Source organism: Aythya marila (genome assembly GCF_965140915.1).
Source record: "Aythya marila genome assembly, chromosome: 5".
NCBI lineage: Eukaryota > Metazoa > Chordata > Aves > Anseriformes > Anatidae > Aythya > Aythya marila.
The window spans coordinates 39,427,229-39,447,556 of NC_139046.1; the positions used below are offsets into that span (position 1 = coordinate 39,427,229).

The window sequence follows — 20,328 nt, forward strand, 5'->3', positions numbered from 1 at the left end:
GGTTTTTAGTTCATAACATGGTATGTGTTCTGTCCTGTAGACAACCTTTGCACCTCTGCAGCTCTCAGTACCTGAGTGAAGACTAAGTGGGAGTGCAAATTAAAATAAACAGAGAGCATGAGTCCTGCCCTGCAAGCAGCCGGGGTGCTCCCACCCTTCTTAAGGCCCTGGAAACTGAGGGAGCTCAACATTTCACAGAAACTCCTCCATTTCTTGCCACATGCAATTATATACCCCACGGCATTACATACTCTCTTAGTTTTCTCTTCCAACATTTTTTTTTAAAGAGGAAATATGATGAAAGACTTTATAGTTCAGCCTAGAATGTTACCGAGTTTTGCAATCCACCCATAAATAACTTGAGAGGAACAACTCTCTGCATACATAATTTATTGTGAATTACTTACTGGTAGGAAAGAAAAAGCAAATACCATACAAAGTCATATTTGTGATGTTAAGTTTAATCATACGTAGCTAGGACCTTTAGTTTCTGTTACTGTCTCATCTGTTTTATCTGAGGTCACTGTTATTTTACTGTCTCTTTGTAGGACAGGGAAGAAAACTAGACTTTTTTTTTTCATAGGTTTGAATTTCAAAGCTAATGTTATTTTCTATAATTCCAATGCCACATGTACATGGCTTGTTTCGCTTGTACTATTTCAGATGCACCCTGAAAATAACAACAATTTTATTTAATTTTGTATTCTCATCTTTAAGAAATCCATAGCTCAGTTTGCTGCCATATAAAGTTCCTCAGGTCCTAGGGGAAAAAGGGCAGTTTAAAGCCTCCTGGAGTAACTTCAAGAGCAGTGATAGCTACCAGTGTTATCGGAGTATCAAAACTTTTTAGAAGATCATCAACTGCTATGACCTGCACATCCTGGATTTGTATTCAGAGGATGTTGGCACAACCTTATTAACACAGATAACTGTCTCCATCTTCACTTATATCCCAGGGACACTTTAAGCACTTCATTATGCACAAATGCTGCCTTTACTAAGACAAAAGAACAGAGGGGAAGATTAACTTCCACCCCAAAGTGCTATTGATAATGAAGGAAAATGCACAAGGGTTCAGGAAAGTTGTGGACATGGAATGATTAAAACTAACAGAAAAGTATTCCAGCGGACAGAATAAAAAAAGCAGCTTTTTAATTTTTAAATTTGCACAGAAATAACTGAGACAGATGAGCCTATGAAATATTTTGGAAAACGTCACTTTGCAAACCTTGTAGATTGCTTAAATGTTTATTAAAATAGACCAAAAGCCAAAATTCTCTGGGTAAAATAAATACTTTGTCTTTGCTAAGTAACAATATTTGTGAACAAAACATAAAACTATAATTTTCATGTGTCAAACATAGTAACATTTAAGATTAAATGCTGGAGTCAGACAGGGCATTTTTTTACATCTTCCTATTTACAAGCTGCTCATTAAGACCATTTACCTCACGTTAGCTATTAAAATGACTAACATTTTAAAAGTTTGCTCCATGACTAAAATAAAAACAACAGAAATGTCCTTTTACCATAGCTTAACGAAAAGCAGAACCATATTTTTGTTATCTAGGAGAACATACTGTTATAAATACAGCTGTTTTTCATCTACAATTATATAAATAATAAACATGCTGCCATTCACAAGGATTTTAATAGATGATTATATATAAGCAATATTACGATCTAGCAAAGGATGGCATGAGTTTTCATCATTCATTTTTATTGTACTTATTCAGGACCCTTGTCTTCATCAGAAAAATGTGGAACAGACTTCTTCGCTACAACATTGTCCAGTCGCTGTCCTTGCAGATATGGGTTCACACTCTTGAAAAAAAAAAAACACATAAAATTATTAATATTTATTAGAAACAGGAAAATACAGAAAAGGTAACTAGGAAAAGTGGATATATACATATATTTCATATCTGTCAAACATTAACAGATGAAGAACAAAAATTGCTCCCAGGGAGTAAAATCTAAAAGTCAATCAGTGCTATGCTTTCTAATACATTTTTTGTGAGTGAGAATTTAACCCAATCCACTAAAAACAAAAAACTGCTACCTACCCCACAGTGTGAACAAGTAGAGGAGGACTACACAGAGTACAGGACAGGCTGGGTTAAACACTGTCTTTTTGCTCCGCTCCTCCTTTCCCAGTTCAACAGAGAAGCAGCAGATCTAATCCCCTCACTCCTGAGGCAGGACAGAACTCACTGTGACTGTACAGGTAACCTTTAGCTTAAATCACTGCTCCCTGATGGACCTAGATACTACGACACCATTTTTAACCTAAGTCTTCTCTTCAGCCCATCTCACCGGAAAACCCATCTTTGCTCCCTTTCTTGATGCTGAGATAAAAAACTGCTGGCACAGAAGCAGAGCCAAGCAAAATTTTGGCATAGGAAATGGCCCTCGTACCACTGCCAGAACAAGGGAATGCTGGAAAGAAGATCCCTGGCGAGGCTTTAACTTCTCTTTGCGCCATGTAAGCAGCACAACGTGAGACTGAAGATGAACAGATCCTGTCTCAAAACTGTTTGGACATCATGGTAATGTAGAAAGCCTCTGCTTGAATTTTATCTGTACCAATTAATTAAAATGTGTTAATTGTATCTGCAAGTATCAATCAGCTTTGTGGAGTTTTAAAATTAAAAAAGTATTATTTACACCCACTGTGTCCATGTATGCAAAATGCAAATGCATGTTCTCTTCTTCATGAATATAGACAAAAAATATAGTGTGCTGGTTTTTGATGACAATAAAAATTATTTGCCTCTCTAAGGATAAACTTCAGAGGAATTCAAATTTTCTAGTATCTCCTGATTCTCATCAGACTTCTCTATCGTAGAGATATAGAGATAGGTACTTTTCTTGAGAAGTCTCTTTCACTAAAACCTAGGAGTTCAAAGCTAGGCAAAAACAAACAAAGAAAAAAACTTTAAAATATACATGAAATATTTCTTTTCAAATATCGCAAGTATTTGTCAAATCTCTGGAAAATATTTGGATTTATTTTTATTTGCATTTAAGTTCCTGAGTTTGTCCATATTTGTGGAAGCTATCATTAATACTTGATCACAGCGCAGAGCAGCCCTTTTGTTTTTTATTGTTTCTGAATGCTTTGCCTGCTACAAGTGAAAACATAAGAGTATTAAGAACCAGAAATGAGTGTGGAAAAATCTTTGAAAATAAAACTAACAGTAATTTAATGCTCTAAATTGTTAAAAATAAGACACATGTAAATGATTTGTTTGTGTTTGTTAAAAGAAGTTCTGTTTAATGTTAATTTAGTGAAATTCAGCTGTTGCATAAACTTCTAGGAATTATTTGAAGATTCTTAGGAAGATTAATTGGTCTTTTTTTTGGAATGGTACTTGCTTGCTACTTTTTGAAATAAAGTAGAAGAGAATGAGAATACATTAAAAAAAAAAAAAAAAAAAAAAAAGAAAGAAAAAAAGTATCCTCAACAGACAAAAGAAAACACAAAATATAATGCAAAAATTCTGGCTGATAAGGCTAAAATTTTTTTAATCCCATACAGCTGTGTAGAATTCAAAGCAATGTGGTTCAGGAATACCTTTGCTGTAGGCTCAGAGCTGTGTACAGTGTGACTCTGTTACAGAACTCCTGTCATATTCAGGGTATTAGATAGTGCTCATATATAGAAATTCAACAAAGTGAGAATCACTAGTTAAATTAGAGGACCCCGTACACCTCCTTGTCTTCCACTGCAAAGGCTGCAAAAGTTTAACACAGTGGCAAATAGTAAATACATACCTTTGCTATAAGTACTGCGTATGTATGTATATGCCTGTGTGTGCAGATGTATATTTATATACATCTATATAAACATACATTTATGCACAAATACTTAGGTTTTGTGGGTTTGTATAATCCCATAGACCCCCTTTGATGGTTATGCTATAGCATTGTACAGCATTGTACAGTGCCCTTCCTCTCCATGGACAGCCCAAAAATCCCCAGACATGGGACTTTTGGAGATGTGCTCTAATCTAACACTGGGATGTCCTGACCCAAAAGAGCAATTTGTTGCCAGCAACTGTCCTCAGTAAATTCCATTGGTGTAGAAGGGCACAGAGGAGTGACAGGGAGCACAGCAGCTAAGAGGGTGTCATATGGGCTTTTTGGTATCTGGAAAAAAAACACCGTTCCACTGCTGTCATCTCTAGATTATCCTGCTGTTGATACAGTGACAATTCCAAATAGTTTATTACAGCATTAGCAACCACTACAGTATTACTCTCAAAACAGTAAGATAATTTAAATGATGTTAAATTCACACCTAAATGATACACCCATGCTAAGAAGAAAAAAAAATCTGCTGCAAAGAAAGAAACTGACACTTTCACCTCTTAAATTCTGGGCTATTCCTGCCCACAGGGTCTGTCACGTCTCTACAGCCATTAGTTGCCTTATATTTGATTATATCACTCAGCACATGAACAGAAAATGTGTATATGTACTATTTCTTCTTATGTATCTATCTCACCAATCATACTTTAACATAGTATTCTAATGAGTGTTCTAATGGTGTTCTATATTTATCTTTCCAGAGTAAAATTTACTTACTTGAGACCAAATATAGTATGTCCACACTTTTTCATTTTCTTTTATGTAACTTGAAAATCAAATGGAAATGGAAGGCAGACACTAAGCTGAAGATAGGTCATTACCTATAATCGACCAGGGTTTATTACCAGTTATGTGTGAATCAGTAAGAAATCAGCTGACTTTTCCCTTTCTGGAAAGAACTTTAGGTTTGAGAGTTAAACAGACAAATAAATAAATAAATAAATCACCTTCACTTATGCTTCAGTTATTTCAACCCAAGTTTACTTCATTTACAGTATTAATTGTGCTGTCATATTTTACAAAGCTACTTTTTTTTTTTTTTTGGCAGAGAACTAGGCTTCTTAATGTAAAGCCTCGTTTTCTTCTTGTAAAAAAAATACACCAGCAGCAAAGCTAAAGACTGCTACTCTGTCTGAAAGTGATAAAAGACAAGCTGATGCTACTGAAAAACAAGAGAATATAGTGACACGAACTGTGCAAAAATTCTCTGTGGTATGTGTATCTCCTCGGTGTAAGGGCCAGCAAGGTAACAACCCATTCATCCTTGTCTGCCCAGCAAGTGGGACACAGAGCTAGGAGTTTAATTCTGAGCCGCTTTGCAGTATGCAAGTTAGTTGAATTTCATAGGCTTAAGGACCAATTCTGCTGTCATTTACACCCAAACACATACTGACACATATGGGTAGTGGTAATTAGTTTTACTGATACATTTAATAGGAAAAATTTTATTTCGTTTTAAAGAAATCTGAGTAATTTCAGATGGCTTCATGGAATCAGGATCACCACAGATAATACAAAGTTTGTCAACAAATGCTCTGCATTGAAGTGCATCTTCAGAATGCAACAGGCTTTAGCGAATTACATCTTGTACTCAGTGACAGTCACGAAGCCTGCTGTAGTAGCTTATCACAGACATTCCCTGCCTTCAGGCATTACCTAAGGTATAACATGGATGCATTAGGCTAACTTTCTTTTTCAGCAGTATGATTTTAGTTCTTATTAGCTCTGTAGATGATAGAGGGACAATAAATTATTCTGATAGTTACCCTCCTTCTTCTTTTTGGACCACCATTAATCTTCTCAAAGAGTAAATTCTTGCTCTGGAAGGGGAAAAGACATAGCCATCAAACTCATTACACTCTTTTAAAAATACTACTCTTCCTATTAAATATTAGCATATGAACAATTCATAAGCAAGTTTAGATGGGTGTGTAGTTTTACAGGAAAGATAAATATATCCAGAATGTTAGCAGAAATATCCAGATAAACATTTTCAGTTCTTCAGGAGCAGTCAGTCTCATCAACAACTAAAAAGCCAGTAATTTTCCACTGTGTTGCACTGTATCTTTGAGCTTAATGCAGAAGCACACTAAGTACATGCCTGTATAATGATATAGGTTGGAAGTCCCACATAATGTCCCACATACATAGTAAAAATACATATACATTAAAAAAAAAAAAAAATGAAGAAAAAAAAAGAGAAAAAAAAAAAAGAAAAAAATGGAGAGGGGGAGGGAGAGAAGTTACTCTGATACATCTTTCTATAGATTTGAGGTGATGAGAACAGAAGCAAAAATATTTCTTTTACAAGGGATTTTCTAATGAATTTTAAAAACTACAGTCAGTGTGATTCCTACTGTTTTGTTGTCTTTGCTTATTCCCTTCCAGATATCAACACTTTCCAGTGCAAAGTTCTGCTGAAATGAGTTTAGTGCCAATTCTTCCTTTGTTTAAGTAGTGCCCTCAATAAAGTTTCTAAAAACCATTTGGTCCATAACATTTTTAATGGTGAACCTTTTAAAAACTGCCAAAAACATCTTGGCAGAAAGGAAAGTTATGATGATGAGAAAAAAAAAAATAAGAAAAGAAAAAAAAGAAAAGAAAAAAACAACACACACACACACAAAAAAAAACACCCTCTGACCATGGTTTATATGAGTGCATCCACATATTGTTATATTTCATACAAGTAGTGAGTTCTAATAAAGTCTGGAATAACACACACATGCTCAACACATTTTGTTTCAGTTGTGTATTATACAGAAAAACAAAACAAGACCCTAACCTGAAAATGGAAGGAAAGAAGAATTAGATGTATAAAAGCAGAACACTGTATAAACAAAGCCATTAATTCTGCTATAAACAACTGACCTAACGTTGATTATATAAATAGAAAGTGTAATTCTAGCGCGAGACAAATTCACCAAAACACTTCTACCCTCTGCACAGCCTTGATATGAGAAAAAACAAACATTTTCAAGTGTTACAATGACATCTGCCAAAATTGTCTGGTTTGTACTTCTCATGTTCATTAAGCCCAAAATTCGCAAGGCCTATCTCTTGCCCAACCTCAGTTATTTTATCCGAACTGTGCCAAAAGGGAACAGAGATGAAGTTGGCCAAGAGAGACATTCTTGGTTAGTCATTTGTGCAAACTCACTTAGGGAAAACGTAAATTTAACATTTAAAAAAAACGTGTAAATTATTCTCTGTAGTAACAAAGTGCCACTGAAGCCTCTCTTCATAAACTATATGGCTATACTTTTCATGAGAGGAAAAATAACGTCACTGAAATAAGAACAATTTCATGACTACTGAAGCTAACATTCCTGTCCCTCTGGAAAATTCCTTACAATTGAAGTGTTCCTGCTCAGGAAGGTCATATGTGCCTTGTCTGTTTGGGAATGCCTTAAGACCGTAACTACTACTTTTAAGCACTGCATGCAGTGCAAAGCAAAGGGGGTTATGAAGCACGATCTACGGGTATGCATGAATGGCGAACCACAGCTCTGGAAATGTGTGCCGTGGTGTAAGGCCCTGAGCTCATCGGCTGCTGAATTTTGCCTGTGAAGCACTTGCTGTTCTCACCATGCGCCTGGGGCTTCTTAGGCGTGGAGGCACAGAGCTTCCCCAGCTAAAAATGAGCCTCAGCTGGAGATGAGCTGCACGCCTGATGAGGAGATGTTGCTTTGGGAGGAGAGTGAAGGGGAACTCCTGGCACATTGCAGGGCCTCAGGACTGCAGGAACAGCAGTGGCACAAGGAATCACTGCTTCCCTCTTGCTTCTGGAGCTTCCCTTGCACCCACCAGGTACTTGGAGGTTGGGATTTGGGCAGAAGAACTCAGGAACTAAAATGATTGCAACCAGTGCCAGAAAGATTTACCCTTCTTTCAGAGGTCACTGAAACTTATTTAGGTCAGTAATGATCAGCAGCTCTGTAATGTGGGCTTGCACAATTATTAAGCAAAAGTGAAAAGGAAAATTGCATTACCAAGGTTGCACACTTTCAAGAGGGCTTTTTTATTCCTGCATTAGTCAATTTGCAGTCCATCAGGAATATCAAGCATGATAATTGCTATTACATCAAGCATACTACATTGAATTCAATAACCTGTATCTATTGTCTGAAACTGAAGATGGGTACCGAACCTACAGAACCCACCATTAATAATAGCCACCATTGCCAGCCAGCTATTTTAAAATGTCAGTTGGCAAAGTGAGATGCACTTAACACTGCTCATTATAACTGAAGTTGGAATAAAATGAAATCTGTAAGTGACTAGTTTCAGGATTTCGGTAAAATTAGGAAGCCAGAGAGGGCAGCTTCTTTTAACAAGGAGATCAGTCTTGTGGTATGTTTTCCTTCTTGCTTCCCATTTGCATTTCTTTCTACTGAGTTTGATCCCTCCTCTCTAGCTGATAAGCACAACTGGCATTATTTCTACCCTGAGAGTGAAATGTTATTCACTATTTCAGTAGAAAAAAGTGTTGTTGAAAAACATCGTTGCTTTCAATTTACTATTTGCACTGATACTGGCTTAAGAAAACAAAGCTGAACTTTCTCTTTTTACCCCTGACCCCCCTGGGATGTTCATTTGTGCCTGACCTCGCCCAGATGACAGTAAGTGACCTAAGAGAAAGGTCTGATCGACTTTCTTTCTCCTTTATAAAGTCTCAGATAGCTAATTTTTAGAGTGCTTTTCAGCTCTCATTTTTTTCTGGCAAGGGAAAAATAACAAAAGCAGCCATAAAAATGGATACCACTGTATTTCCCAATCTTTTTAATGTGTAGTAATATACAGTGAGGAGGCAGTCAGGGCAATACTCCTGGATCTCGGCAGAACATTTACTCATGTACATTACCAGCTGTTTCATCTCTGATTAAAAAGATTGGGACTTGGCTCTGCTGAAGCTAGATATGATTACTGTTTGGGACCTAACAATCTCTTTTAATCCACATGTGAGTAGTTTATTCCCTAAATTAGTAGTGATGGATGGAGAAATGAAAAAAGGCCAGTATTCGCTAAGGATTACCTACCATTTGTTAACTATGTGTGTTGCTGATGACAACACAGTATGTACATTGATTCTGAAATAATGCTGTAGGCCAAAGATTTGCAGAAGTGTTATTATAGTCTTCAAAGTGGCATTATGAAAGTAAATTACTTTTAAATAATAAGAAAACTAACAGCATTATCTGGCATAAATAATAAAGTTCACCATCTGGTGTTTTTAAAATGAAAACCTTTGATGGTAATTACTTAGAATGCAACAGGGGTTTCCAAAATTTGGATTTTTGGCATGATTGTCTGTAGAAATTTAGCACTCACATAAGTAATTAAGACTATAAATCTTACATTGGTTTGATCATGAACGATGAATCATTGTCTCACAATTACAGCCGGAGAAGAGGCTGCCAAACATGTCTATTTATCGATATACGCTTAGAGAGCACGGGTTTAGGGCAATCTTAAGTAAAGTGCTGTAACAATGTATAATGAGATTTCATGATTTGCTCTAGCAGCATAAATTATGATCATTGTTATTGTTTTCCTGGCGCCTGAAGATGGATTTGGGATCGGACATTTAACTGATGTAATCTAAGATTAAGCGGCAGAGCTTTCTTTGGAGCCTCTAGCCTGAAGAAATAGTCTAGCTGGAGTTATTAAAGTCCTTGTATGTGTAAAGCAAGATTTTTACCCTTAGTGTAGCTCACTGTATTTATTATATGCAATGTATAAAATAGTTTTTTAAAAAAATACCATAAAATAGCTCCAATAGAGCCTACTGATGCTCTGCTCCTATGCAAGCCAAAAGCAGTGGAAGGGGAAAACAACAGCACAAAGGCAAACTGCCCCCTCCCACACTGCTTACCCACCCCAGTCTGGTTTGCGCCAGGCTCTGCCCAGGAACCCACTTATGTTCTGGAGCCTCATGATAACAAGCTGAGCCGATTTTGGCTACAGGCGCACCGCATTTTGAAATGTGGTTTGCTGCATTTATCACGCACATACATAGCTGTCATGCTTTGGGACATAATGAGACAGGGGTTTCTATTTTCTGCTTTTATGGGCTTTTCATCGATCATTTTTCTTAGCCGCTATTTCTGTATTTGTAAGGGCAAGTTCATCTTTTTAAGAGGCTTCCTTTAGGGTGATAATTCTACCAGCAATCAGCCCAGTATTCTCCTTGTGGTTCTGTAGTATCTGAGGCAGCAGCAGATGAAACTCAGGTTCACAAGCAGCAAGAATATCAACATATCAAGAATATCAACTCACCCACTTGCCCACATTGGGATAGTCATGCTCTGGATCAAAAAGGTGTTGGTGCAGCTGGTATTCCCTGCTGAACTCCGCTGTGTCGGGGGTGTTTTCTAGACACCCATCATTGACTACAAAGGCATGTTAGAAAGCAGTGAGTCCTTAGTAGCTTTAAAACACAGATATCCACTTTTAGAAGCAAACTTTTTAAATGTAGTTTTGCAATTTAAAAAAGCATATAAAGAACTGGACAACTGGAAATACAATTTTATTTTATTTTTTTATCTTTTGAAAGGAGTTTGTCAGGATCCATATTTATTGAAGAACCCCACAATTTATTAAAACTCCAAAACTAACAAAATTTATTTTCCAAGCTCTCCCATCTCCTTTTTGTTTTTCTTTTAAAGTAGTGATTGAGATTAATTTTACATGGAACTGCTTGTTACACTGATTTGGAAGGGATCTTATTTTAATTTTTAAATGCCCTCAGGAAGTGATAGAAATTGTTTAAACAATACTTTTGAAGCTCATGGTAAAATGAGTCTGTAAGCAAAGGCAGAATTTCCTTCACTAATTAGCTATTTGTGGGGCTCCATTTCTGGTTTGCTATTTTGTTAAAAATAGATTAAATTTGTTTACACGTCATACATTCCCTTAAAAATGCAATGTGGCAGAAGCTGTATGCTAAGGGTATTTGTGCAGATTGATACTAATCTGATGAGTGTAGAAATCTCTTTTATCACAATGGATGGCTTTGCAGACATTGTCATGTCAAGGATAATATCTTTTTTAAAAGTCTGCTTATGGACTTTTTACCAAAATAAGTGACCTTTAGATTAAACAACAATTCAGGAACTTGAGGCCAGATCAGCTCTTTGGATAGAGTTTTGCTCTTGAAGCTCTCTTTTCATTGCCAGCATCATGCACTTGCAATCCCTGTTGCTCACAGACATACCCAAGGAGATGCCACCACACTGGGCATGACACTGGGCAGCAAGCAGATGCATCCACCAGAAGACAGACACTACAGAAGGAACACTGGACCTTCCCTTCCATTCTTGTGTGATCATCTTGTACAAAACTTTATAGGTGGATCATTTTTTTCCTTTAGATGTGGGAAACAGTAAAGACCTAACATAAAAATGAATTAATTAAATGACCTAAGGAGGTTTATTCCAGTGGATCCCATTTTCTTTCTTTTCTCTTTAGGAAGAAAAAAATGTAAGAAGTGGGAAAAGTAACCATGCTAGCTAACAGACAGAAACTGCGCACTTAGTTTCTGTGCACTTAAACTAATATTTTTTTTAACTAGGAGCACTTAAAATTTATTTCAGTCTCAGCAGGGACAAGGCCATCTCAGGAGAGAAGTAGGTGACAACAGAAATGTGGTTCACCTCCTCACATTGTCTATGTCTATTGCTTTGGGTAGAAAACACAAAGAGAAGCTGGACATATGTGTGCCCTCTGCGACTGCTAATCAAAAAGTCTTCAAACTCAAGTGCTCAAGGCTTATGTATTCCTGCTGTGGAATGTGCATATGTAGACAGTGACTGGAAAAATTGTTTTCCATTAAGCAAATCCACAGACCTGATTGAGGAAGGCCTCCGGTAATTTGTATGCATAATACAGTTTTAACAGTCACCACTTGAATTTCCATTTAAGGCTCTGAAAAACATTTTACTCTAATCCTAGTAGATGCTATCTTTGCCCTCAGCGTACCTATGGCAGAGTTTATCTGAGCAGGCAGCACTTCTCGAGGAATTCTCCCCATGCTCCTATCTTACTGTACTGGTCTAGATAGCAACTTTTATTTCACCTAAGAAAGAAAAATTAAAGGGATTTTCAAAGTCATTTCTCTGGATGCCAGGTTTTTATTTATTTAATCACTTACAGAAGTTTGCTGGACAAGCACAGCAGATAAAAAGTCTATGTGCTTTTGTGTGTGAGAAAACATCATTTGCAACCTGTCAGACGCAGCTATATTGAACAAATGGAAGATGAGACTACTTCAGAAGTGATGCAGCCATTATCACCAAACAGGCTGTAATAGAAATCAGTGTGGATGGCTATTTGGATTTCTTTCATTATATGATGTTTTGAATGCAATGTAAAAACATTGTTTGCAAAGCTTCTCACGACAATTTTTTAAATCAGTTCTAAGCTAGTTAGAATATTTTTAAATAAAAATGTGGACAACTGTTTTGCATTACCAAAGAGCATAAATGAAGACTGAAAAGATTTTGAAAGGATCTCTTAGCTCACAAATAAAAAGCGACAGAAAAAAAAGAGTGCTCATTCCCATTCCGAGTTCCAGCATCCAAGGCAGCCAATGGGTATTTTACTACTATTTTCTGTACTGGAAATCATTCCTTGGCTCAAGTAACAGGAAAAAAGATCTATTTCCTTAGGGTATGTCTATATCATGCACATGTAGTGCTGCTTGAGAGACCACTGAGCACTAGCCATGTGTATGGCTTAGGAAACACACTGGTCCGACCAAATGAGGGACGCGCTAAGTGTCTCAGGTATACCACCGCTCCCACTCTCCCCAGCTGCACTGCTACTCTGCTGGAGCTAGCTTGCTTGTAATGAGTTGGGGTACGTCCACATAGTTCTCCATTTCTTGGCGGGGATGCACCCTCAGTGAGCTATAAAGCCACATGGATGGGAGCCAAGGTATCTTAAATATTGACTCATGGTCTGGGTTGGAGATCAGGGCAGACAGTTTCATTCTTCTTGGCACAATGAAAGTCTCCAAAATAAGGGTAAACCTCATCTGTACAGAACAGTAACTTTTTTTTTTTTTTCTTTCAGGGGCCAGCCTAAAAATGAACTCCCTCAGGAACAAGATTCTATCACAAAACTCACCAACTTCTACTCCAAGGTCAAGATGATTTCTTCCATCTCACCTTCTCTAGCAGACATATAGCGATAGAGAAGGTGCATATATATATATATATATATATATATATATATATATATATATATAAAATCTAATATAAAACAACTGATTGCTCTACAGTTCTTCTCCCAGGGTACAAAAAGACAGGAAACACACATCAGTGATCAACTGTTGTACTGCTTAGCACATCACTGGAAGACTCAGTAGCACAGTCAATGCAGAGGTACGAAGGCTGCAGCAGAATTACCTGTTTTTCCAATAGGACAGGGATTTGGGGGGTCAGGATATCCTTGATCTTCACTGAAATCCTTTGGTATATTATCTCCTGTCAGCTCAGCCACGATATTTGGGATATTGCCATAAGGACCCAAGTGCTGGAGACCTTCATGTGCACCACCTAGCAAAGAAGATTTATACACAGCCTTTTTACAAGATGAAAAGTATAAATGCTTTAGTTTCTCTAAGTAATCCAGATTTAGGTTTTAAAAATATGTATAATTTTTACAGAGACAGATCCAATTTAGATTTCAAAAGTCTCTTTTAGAAATATCACCGTGTGACCTAAATCAAATAACAGGTAACAAGAAATTAAACTAGGAAACAAAGTTGGCTGCTTATTAATCTCAGGGTTTCTTTCCCTCTCCCCCTCCCCCCCTTTTTAATTATTATTAACTATATAATTTATAGGTAAGAAAATGCAAAGACAAAGCAACATGAGTCAGTAACGGAACTTAAAATATTTACTATATAATCTTCACTCACTGATGATATTATCATTCACTGAAGCAAGTAATAACTGAAGAAGATGTGGCAAGATATCATCATGCCACATTAATGACAATGTAAAAGGAAATAATACTATGTTTACAGCCTTGCATATTATTTATACTTTAATAAATTCAGTCATGTGAAGGGATTCAATACACCATATCAAATTTGGTTATATACAGCCAGAAAAATGACTTTAAAATCAAACTGTTTCCTAAATGCAAATTTAAGTTGCCTGCACTAACAGTGAAAAGTGACTAAGAGTTCATACACTGGACGTATACAAGGCATTCTTGTGCACGTAAACCTACACTGAAGTCATTTTGGTACAAAACATCACATTCAGTGACTTTTACACCTTTGTCTACTAGCTCAGTACTAGATTCAAGCTTTCATACCTGTCCTGCAGGACACAGGGCACCATGACTGTCAGGTCACAATGGCAGCGCGCAGCCCTGTGGTAATGCAGCAGCTCTCCATAACCCTGCCAGGCAGGGCAGGCAGAGGTGTTTCCTGCTCCTGGGCAAGTGCAACACAACAGGCATGCTGCAACCAGTGGGACTGGGGAAGGGGGAGCAGGCTGTGGCTCTCCTTCCTTCTCCCATGCACCTCAGCCTTGGGCTCCTCACCTCTGATAATCAGGGTCTTCCACAAGAGTTTTGGGAACCAAGCTCAGTCCAATCTCTCTATATTCTTTTCTACAATTATGTATGTGCTCAAGGGCTTTTGTTTTGTTTTGTATTTTATATTTTGTGCATGCATTACTGGCCAAATGCATCTAAATGCTAAAACCCAGCTGCTTGAGGAGTTTTCTAAGTACTTCAAAGAATACAGCATTCTTTTGCATTTTAGACAAATGAAAACTTAGTTTCAAGTATGCTCTTTGTCCTGCCATAAAGCAAACACCACACATACTGCAGCAACAGCTAATGTATATTTGAGTACTGAGATGGTTGTGTGACAGCACAACGTTTTTAAAACAGTATATAGTGAGGACTAAAAATGTAATGTCCATTGAGAGATTCCACTACCAGTGAATGAGAGGAAAAGGAATTTGAGTGATGTAAAAATATGAGTTAAAGAGTGAATGCAGATAAAACTGTTTAGGTAAATAACATGATCATCATCTTATCGACAAAGTATTATTTTCAATTTATATAATTATCATAGCTCCAAAAGATTGGAATAAAGTTTCTGAAAATGCAAGCTGCTCCAGAAGAATCATTCAAGTACTCCTGTCCTGAATTACAAATAAATACTACCAGCATAAGCTGCATTTTTTATGCAGCTAGGCATTGTAAACTAACATAATCCCTCTCAAAAATTGCTAGCATAAGTCAGTCTTAAAAAATTTTGTATCTGTTTCTACACTTAGAAGTAGTAGTTCTGTCAAGTTTTCCATATTTCACAAATAAGCAGTTGGAAGTTGGCACCATAGTACCAGAAGCAACTTAGTCTTTAAGCATATATATTTAAATTTTATTTGCATGACGGACTAAAATCTAATCAAAATGTTATTTTTCCCCTCAAATACAAATTTCTTATTCTATAATGCAGTGTTGAAGGAAAGTTTTACAGATTTGTAACAAACATAAACATAGTCCTATAAAAACTTTGTAACTGTGTTATATGAGGTTTGTAGCTCATGTAGCTGACTATGAGATGTGGTACTAAAACCTGAAAATAGTTACACACACTATGAACTTTATTATACATTTACAGTTCATAGTCAACACAAAGATGATGCTTGAAAGAACTGTATAAATTCACAATAATGCTACGGAGATACATTAAAAATGTATAATATACATTTTTTTCTAATGGTATTGTTCAAATATCTAATATACAGCATAAAATATTTCTGTACTGAGATCCTTCACATGAAGATTGATTGCATACATGTACTTTAAAGCATCAGATTATAATTCTGCTGTAAACTAAAGAACCACATAATCAATACATGTTTGAACATCCTGTATACAATGTGGTTCACTATGGGACAATCCATCAGATACAAGCGTATCTACACTTGCATGTGGTGCAGACCTCTTGGCACCAAGGCTTCATCCATAAAGAAAACAGAGGTACTTAGCAGGCTCCAGCGTGCTATATATACAGGCAAGTTTAAACTGACTGCCAAGAATTCTTTTGACTGAGTACAAAACAATCTTTTTATATTAATATAAAAGATTGTTTCCTTGAGGTATAAATGTTCAGGATCATTTAAGGGTTTTTCCTTTCTTTCCAAAAGAACTGGATACAATAGCACCTGCTCTGGTGCCACAATTTAGCACGCTTGAGTGACTTAATAGTGTTAGCAAAGATCATTCCTTATAAGCTGTGATAAATAGTCCAGTCAGTCAAGACTGCAATAATAAAAATGAAATGCTATGAATATACCAAATGTGAGTATTATGTACAGTTATTCACTAACTGCAGTAGTTTTGGTATTGTAATGTTATTGATATTAAGCAACATCTTAAATATATGGCAGCTACCAAGTCAAAATATTGTAACACAAACATAGACACTACCGTGTAAAAAAATAGCACAAAATGGGTCTCTACCAAACCTTGAGGAAGAGACTGAAGTAAAAAGACAAGAAGACTAAATATTGAGGAATTTTTTGTAATTTCCTATCCAAGCATAGCATGAGAAACACCATTGTTATATCGTTTGAAACTGGACTAGAGAAACCCAGAGGGACGGTACAGAGAACAGTCCTGTACTGAGAAAGGATGGGCTAGAGAGCTGTATGTTTTTCTCCTCTCTCCTTGCTTCTTGTATGAACTGGCTTTGTGCAGTATGTACTAGCAGAAAAAGTAAAACAAAAATAATCAGCTCCCTTTCATGTGTGGGATATCTGTGTAAGCATGTGGTTATTTTACTTCCCTATAGGATAAACTAGAAGTTTAGGTCTTTTGGACTGAGGTCTGTATTGTCATAACTAAGCTTTGGATTTCATTTGAAACATATGCATATATGTAGCCATGTTCTGGTACTGGTCATGAACTGTTGTAGAGTGGAAAAGAAGAAATGGATCAATTGCTCCCCACATTCATATAATCCTGGAAAAGTCTTTAATTATCTCACCAACTGCTACTATCATCTCAATTAGAGATACTTGGAATGACTAAAAATTTAAAGTACACATTTTAGCTCATTTCTCTGTAGCAATAATACTGTCTCTGTGGCTCGGAGGACAACAAAACCACTCTGTTCTTAGAAGTGGGGAAAAAAAAAAAAACAAAAAGGGAAAAGGGAAAAAGGGAGAAAAGGAAGGACAGAGAGCAACTAGTCTCCTGCCAGTATTGAATATTTCCCCTGATAAAACAGATCTGATGGAAAAGCTGAAGTTCTGGTTGCTGCTACCCATCTGTTAGTGGCACAAAGTACAACTGAAAGACATCTGCTCTCAGAAATAATCCTTCTTATTTAATACAACCAGCCACCACTACCCCCTGAAAGTCACTTCAATAAGGCCAGTAAGAACTGATCTTCAAAAAAATGTAAAACTTTTGTAAAACATTTCAAGACAAATAATGGGACATGTTTCCTTTTCAGTCTGAGTAGAATAGTTTCCTGCTTCATTGTGTAGATAAGGTTACCCCATTAAAAAATTCAGAAAAGACGTTCTTTGGCCAATCTTAGCACAGAAGAACAAAATGGAACAGATTGTGTCAGCTGTGAGTAAACAAGTCCCAAATTAAAGCCCTTTATTATCAGAGTTATGCTTGCTATTCTAGTTTTCACCTTTTTGCTCTTAAATATCATGAAGCATTTAGATTTCTAAAGTGCCCAAGCCCTCCTAGACACATAGAGGAAGAGTCCTCCCACATGAGAAGTGCACTTCTTTCAATCCATCTTGAGCTGTACAAACGCCAAGTATGAGCTGCAAGGGAAGACTGGTATACCTTATCCCACTTGTGTAAGGTTCCCCAGGGAGCCATTGCCAGCTTGAGATGAAGTGTACCAAGAATCTGTCTGACATGCACCCTTTTTGCCATTTTCTCTCACATGATGACCAGTACAGGAAATGATAGACAGGGAAATGTGATGCTGGAGAGGAATTCTTCACATGGGGAGACTCCTCTGGCAGCTCTTTGCAGCTGCCTTGAATTTCGCCAGGCATGCAAAGCAAACTTAACTGTCTGAAGAACTCTAGCAGGCAGCATCCCAGGCTGGTCTCCAAGATCTGTATGGTATATTATTTCTCTGCTGTAAGTTAATTCATTAAATTTAAATAGATGATAATCAGAGATTCGATACCATCTTTACTTCTTTTCAAAATGTTTTGTTAATCTAGACTATTAGTTCTTGTAACTGGTGAAAATCTTCAACACCTTTTCCAGTGTGTCCTCTCTGGTCCAGGAACAGCTTTTTCCTTTAATTGTGACAGCTTTCCATACTATCCTGCACTTCCGACACCAGTCATCCTGCCCTATCTACCTTTGCTGTGTCACTGCTGCATTCAAAAGTAATGTCTAATTCCTAATCAAAGGCAAGTTCATCAGTATGCTTTCTGATACTTCTGTACCTTAAAATGGGACATCAGCCACTAACCTTTTTCATTTCATTTCTTATCTGCAAGAGTCCCCACAATGTAATTTGATTAATTCAAACTGTCCAAAATATCATGAATGTAAAAAAAAAAAAAATGCATTTCTTGCTTTTTAATTTTTCTTACCCTTTCTAACATAATTGGAAACTTTACAGCATTTCCCCCTCTGAGTTTTCAGCTAGTTTCATCTTAAAGTCCTACTCTTTGTTGCTGAGATCAATCAAGGTCAGGAAATGAGTGGCACAGAAGAAATTAGAAACAATAACATTTATTTATTCCACAAAAGCTGATAAATAAGAGAACAGGGAAGGAGAAAGTGCACAAGAGAACCAAGAATGGAAAAAAGCAAATCTAGCCAACTTCCTTAGCCATTTAAGAGCATGCCTGGGGAAACCCAGGCAAACTACAACTGCACATAAAAAAGCATCCCAGATTCCAGAGTCAGCTTCCTCTCTTCTTAATGGCATAAAGTTTCTTTAAACTGTAAACATTAATTTTCCTTTTCTCTGCAGAGGGACAAATTCCTCTCAATGTATTTTGTAAAGCTTTAGCACACACATCACACAATTACTGACCTTGTTTTCTGTGGATGATTCAGTTTTATCCCATATTTTAATTACAAACAGTACAGATATTTAAGATGCAAAACGCTTTTATTGTGAAATGGCTGGGACCAAACAACGCCCATGCCTCTCTCACAAAGAATTTATAACAGTAGCTTATATGCTATTATTATTCATTATTCAAATTGCAAACACAATAAAAATATCTAGCAGTTCACTTGCTGACAGAGCACCAAAGCAATCTCTTCTGTCTCCTTTTGTTCAGCAGTTCTGTAATGGCTATATTAATTTGCCTTCAGCCTGAGTAGAAAGCTTTCTCACTTCACCGTGTAGATAAGCTCAGCCTTTTTACAAAGTGCAGCCTACGGCAATTAGCAGCCTTTTCCGCATTGACTTCCAGCTACTGTGAACCTGCAAGGTCAAGAAAAAGCATGTCCAGCAAGAAACATGTGCCTGTTCCTGGCATATAAAGTGTAATCTAATGATGATGTGTGCAGCACATGGCTTTGTGAAAACAGACAACAGAAGGAAGCAGATGATCTACGTTATCTCACAAGGTATGGGACACTATTCCCATCCTGTAAATGCAGATGTGCCAGCTAAGGAGTAGAGCACTTTATTCACTGGCATTGACATGGGTCTGTGGGAAGTCCAAAAGATATATCACTACCAACATACAGCAAAATATGCCTCTGGATCCTACAATGGGAAGCACAGAAGCAGCTGATTTACCTAGAACAGGACCATGTTTTCTATCCTCTGTTCCACTGAACTTTATGAAGTTTTCATGCTTGTTTCACATTCATATCCACTTCAATTCTATTTTTCATGCAGATGGCACAAAGTCCCAGCTGGTTCTTCACCAGAAGCATTTCAAAGCTTTGCTTAACAACTGCAAACTCTGACAAGTGCAACCAGCATAGGTTTTCTAATTCCCAGAAATTATCATATCAACAGCAGCAGTGTGAGGTTACAGGTTTCCCAAGTCTCTGTTTTGGTGAGCTGTACAGCCTCACAACCACAGATACAGAGGCCTTTCTCTTCACTAATTCCACCAGCACAGCCTGAGTCAAGATGCAGGTTTTCCTGCACTTGAGTACAAGCACTGACACCCAATGGAGACACAAGGGTGAGGTAAGACCAGGCCAAACTGCTCTTCGATCTGTGATAGGGACCCAGGCTGGATAACCTGATGCACTCAAGCATCCCAAGGGGAGAAGCTGGTTTGTTTCTCTCTCCCGCTCAGCAGCTGAGAACATTCCTCCTCCCATTCATTCTCAAAGCAGCTGTGAGGGCACTGCTGAAAGCATTCACAACGGGAAGCACAAAGAGAATAGTTCTGGAAACCTCTGGAGCATGCCAGAGATCCTATCTTCTGCACACTGCACCACAATCCAGAA

General features: G+C 37.3%; 1 protein-coding gene across 4 annotated transcripts in view; it reads right to left on the bottom strand.

Moving 5' to 3' along the window:
• Positions 1 to 408: 408 nt before the first annotated feature.
• The window catches only part of LOC309878968 (neuroendocrine protein 7B2), a 35,270-nt gene continuing 15,350 nt past the window's right edge, over positions 409 to 20,328 (bottom strand). For all 4 annotated transcript variants that reach the window (XM_082762181.1, XM_082762183.1, XM_082762184.1 and 1 more), the window contains exons 3-6: positions 13,284 to 13,433; positions 10,153 to 10,265; positions 5,640 to 5,693; positions 409 to 1,824 (exon numbers count right to left, since the gene is read on the bottom strand). In XM_082762181.1, the coding sequence (XP_082618307.1) occupies positions 1,729 to 1,824; positions 5,640 to 5,693; positions 10,153 to 10,265; positions 13,284 to 13,433 (413 nt within the window). In that variant the 3' untranslated portion in view covers positions 409 to 1,728. The remainder of the gene's footprint in view (positions 1,825 to 5,639; positions 5,694 to 10,152; positions 10,266 to 13,283; positions 13,434 to 20,328) is intronic.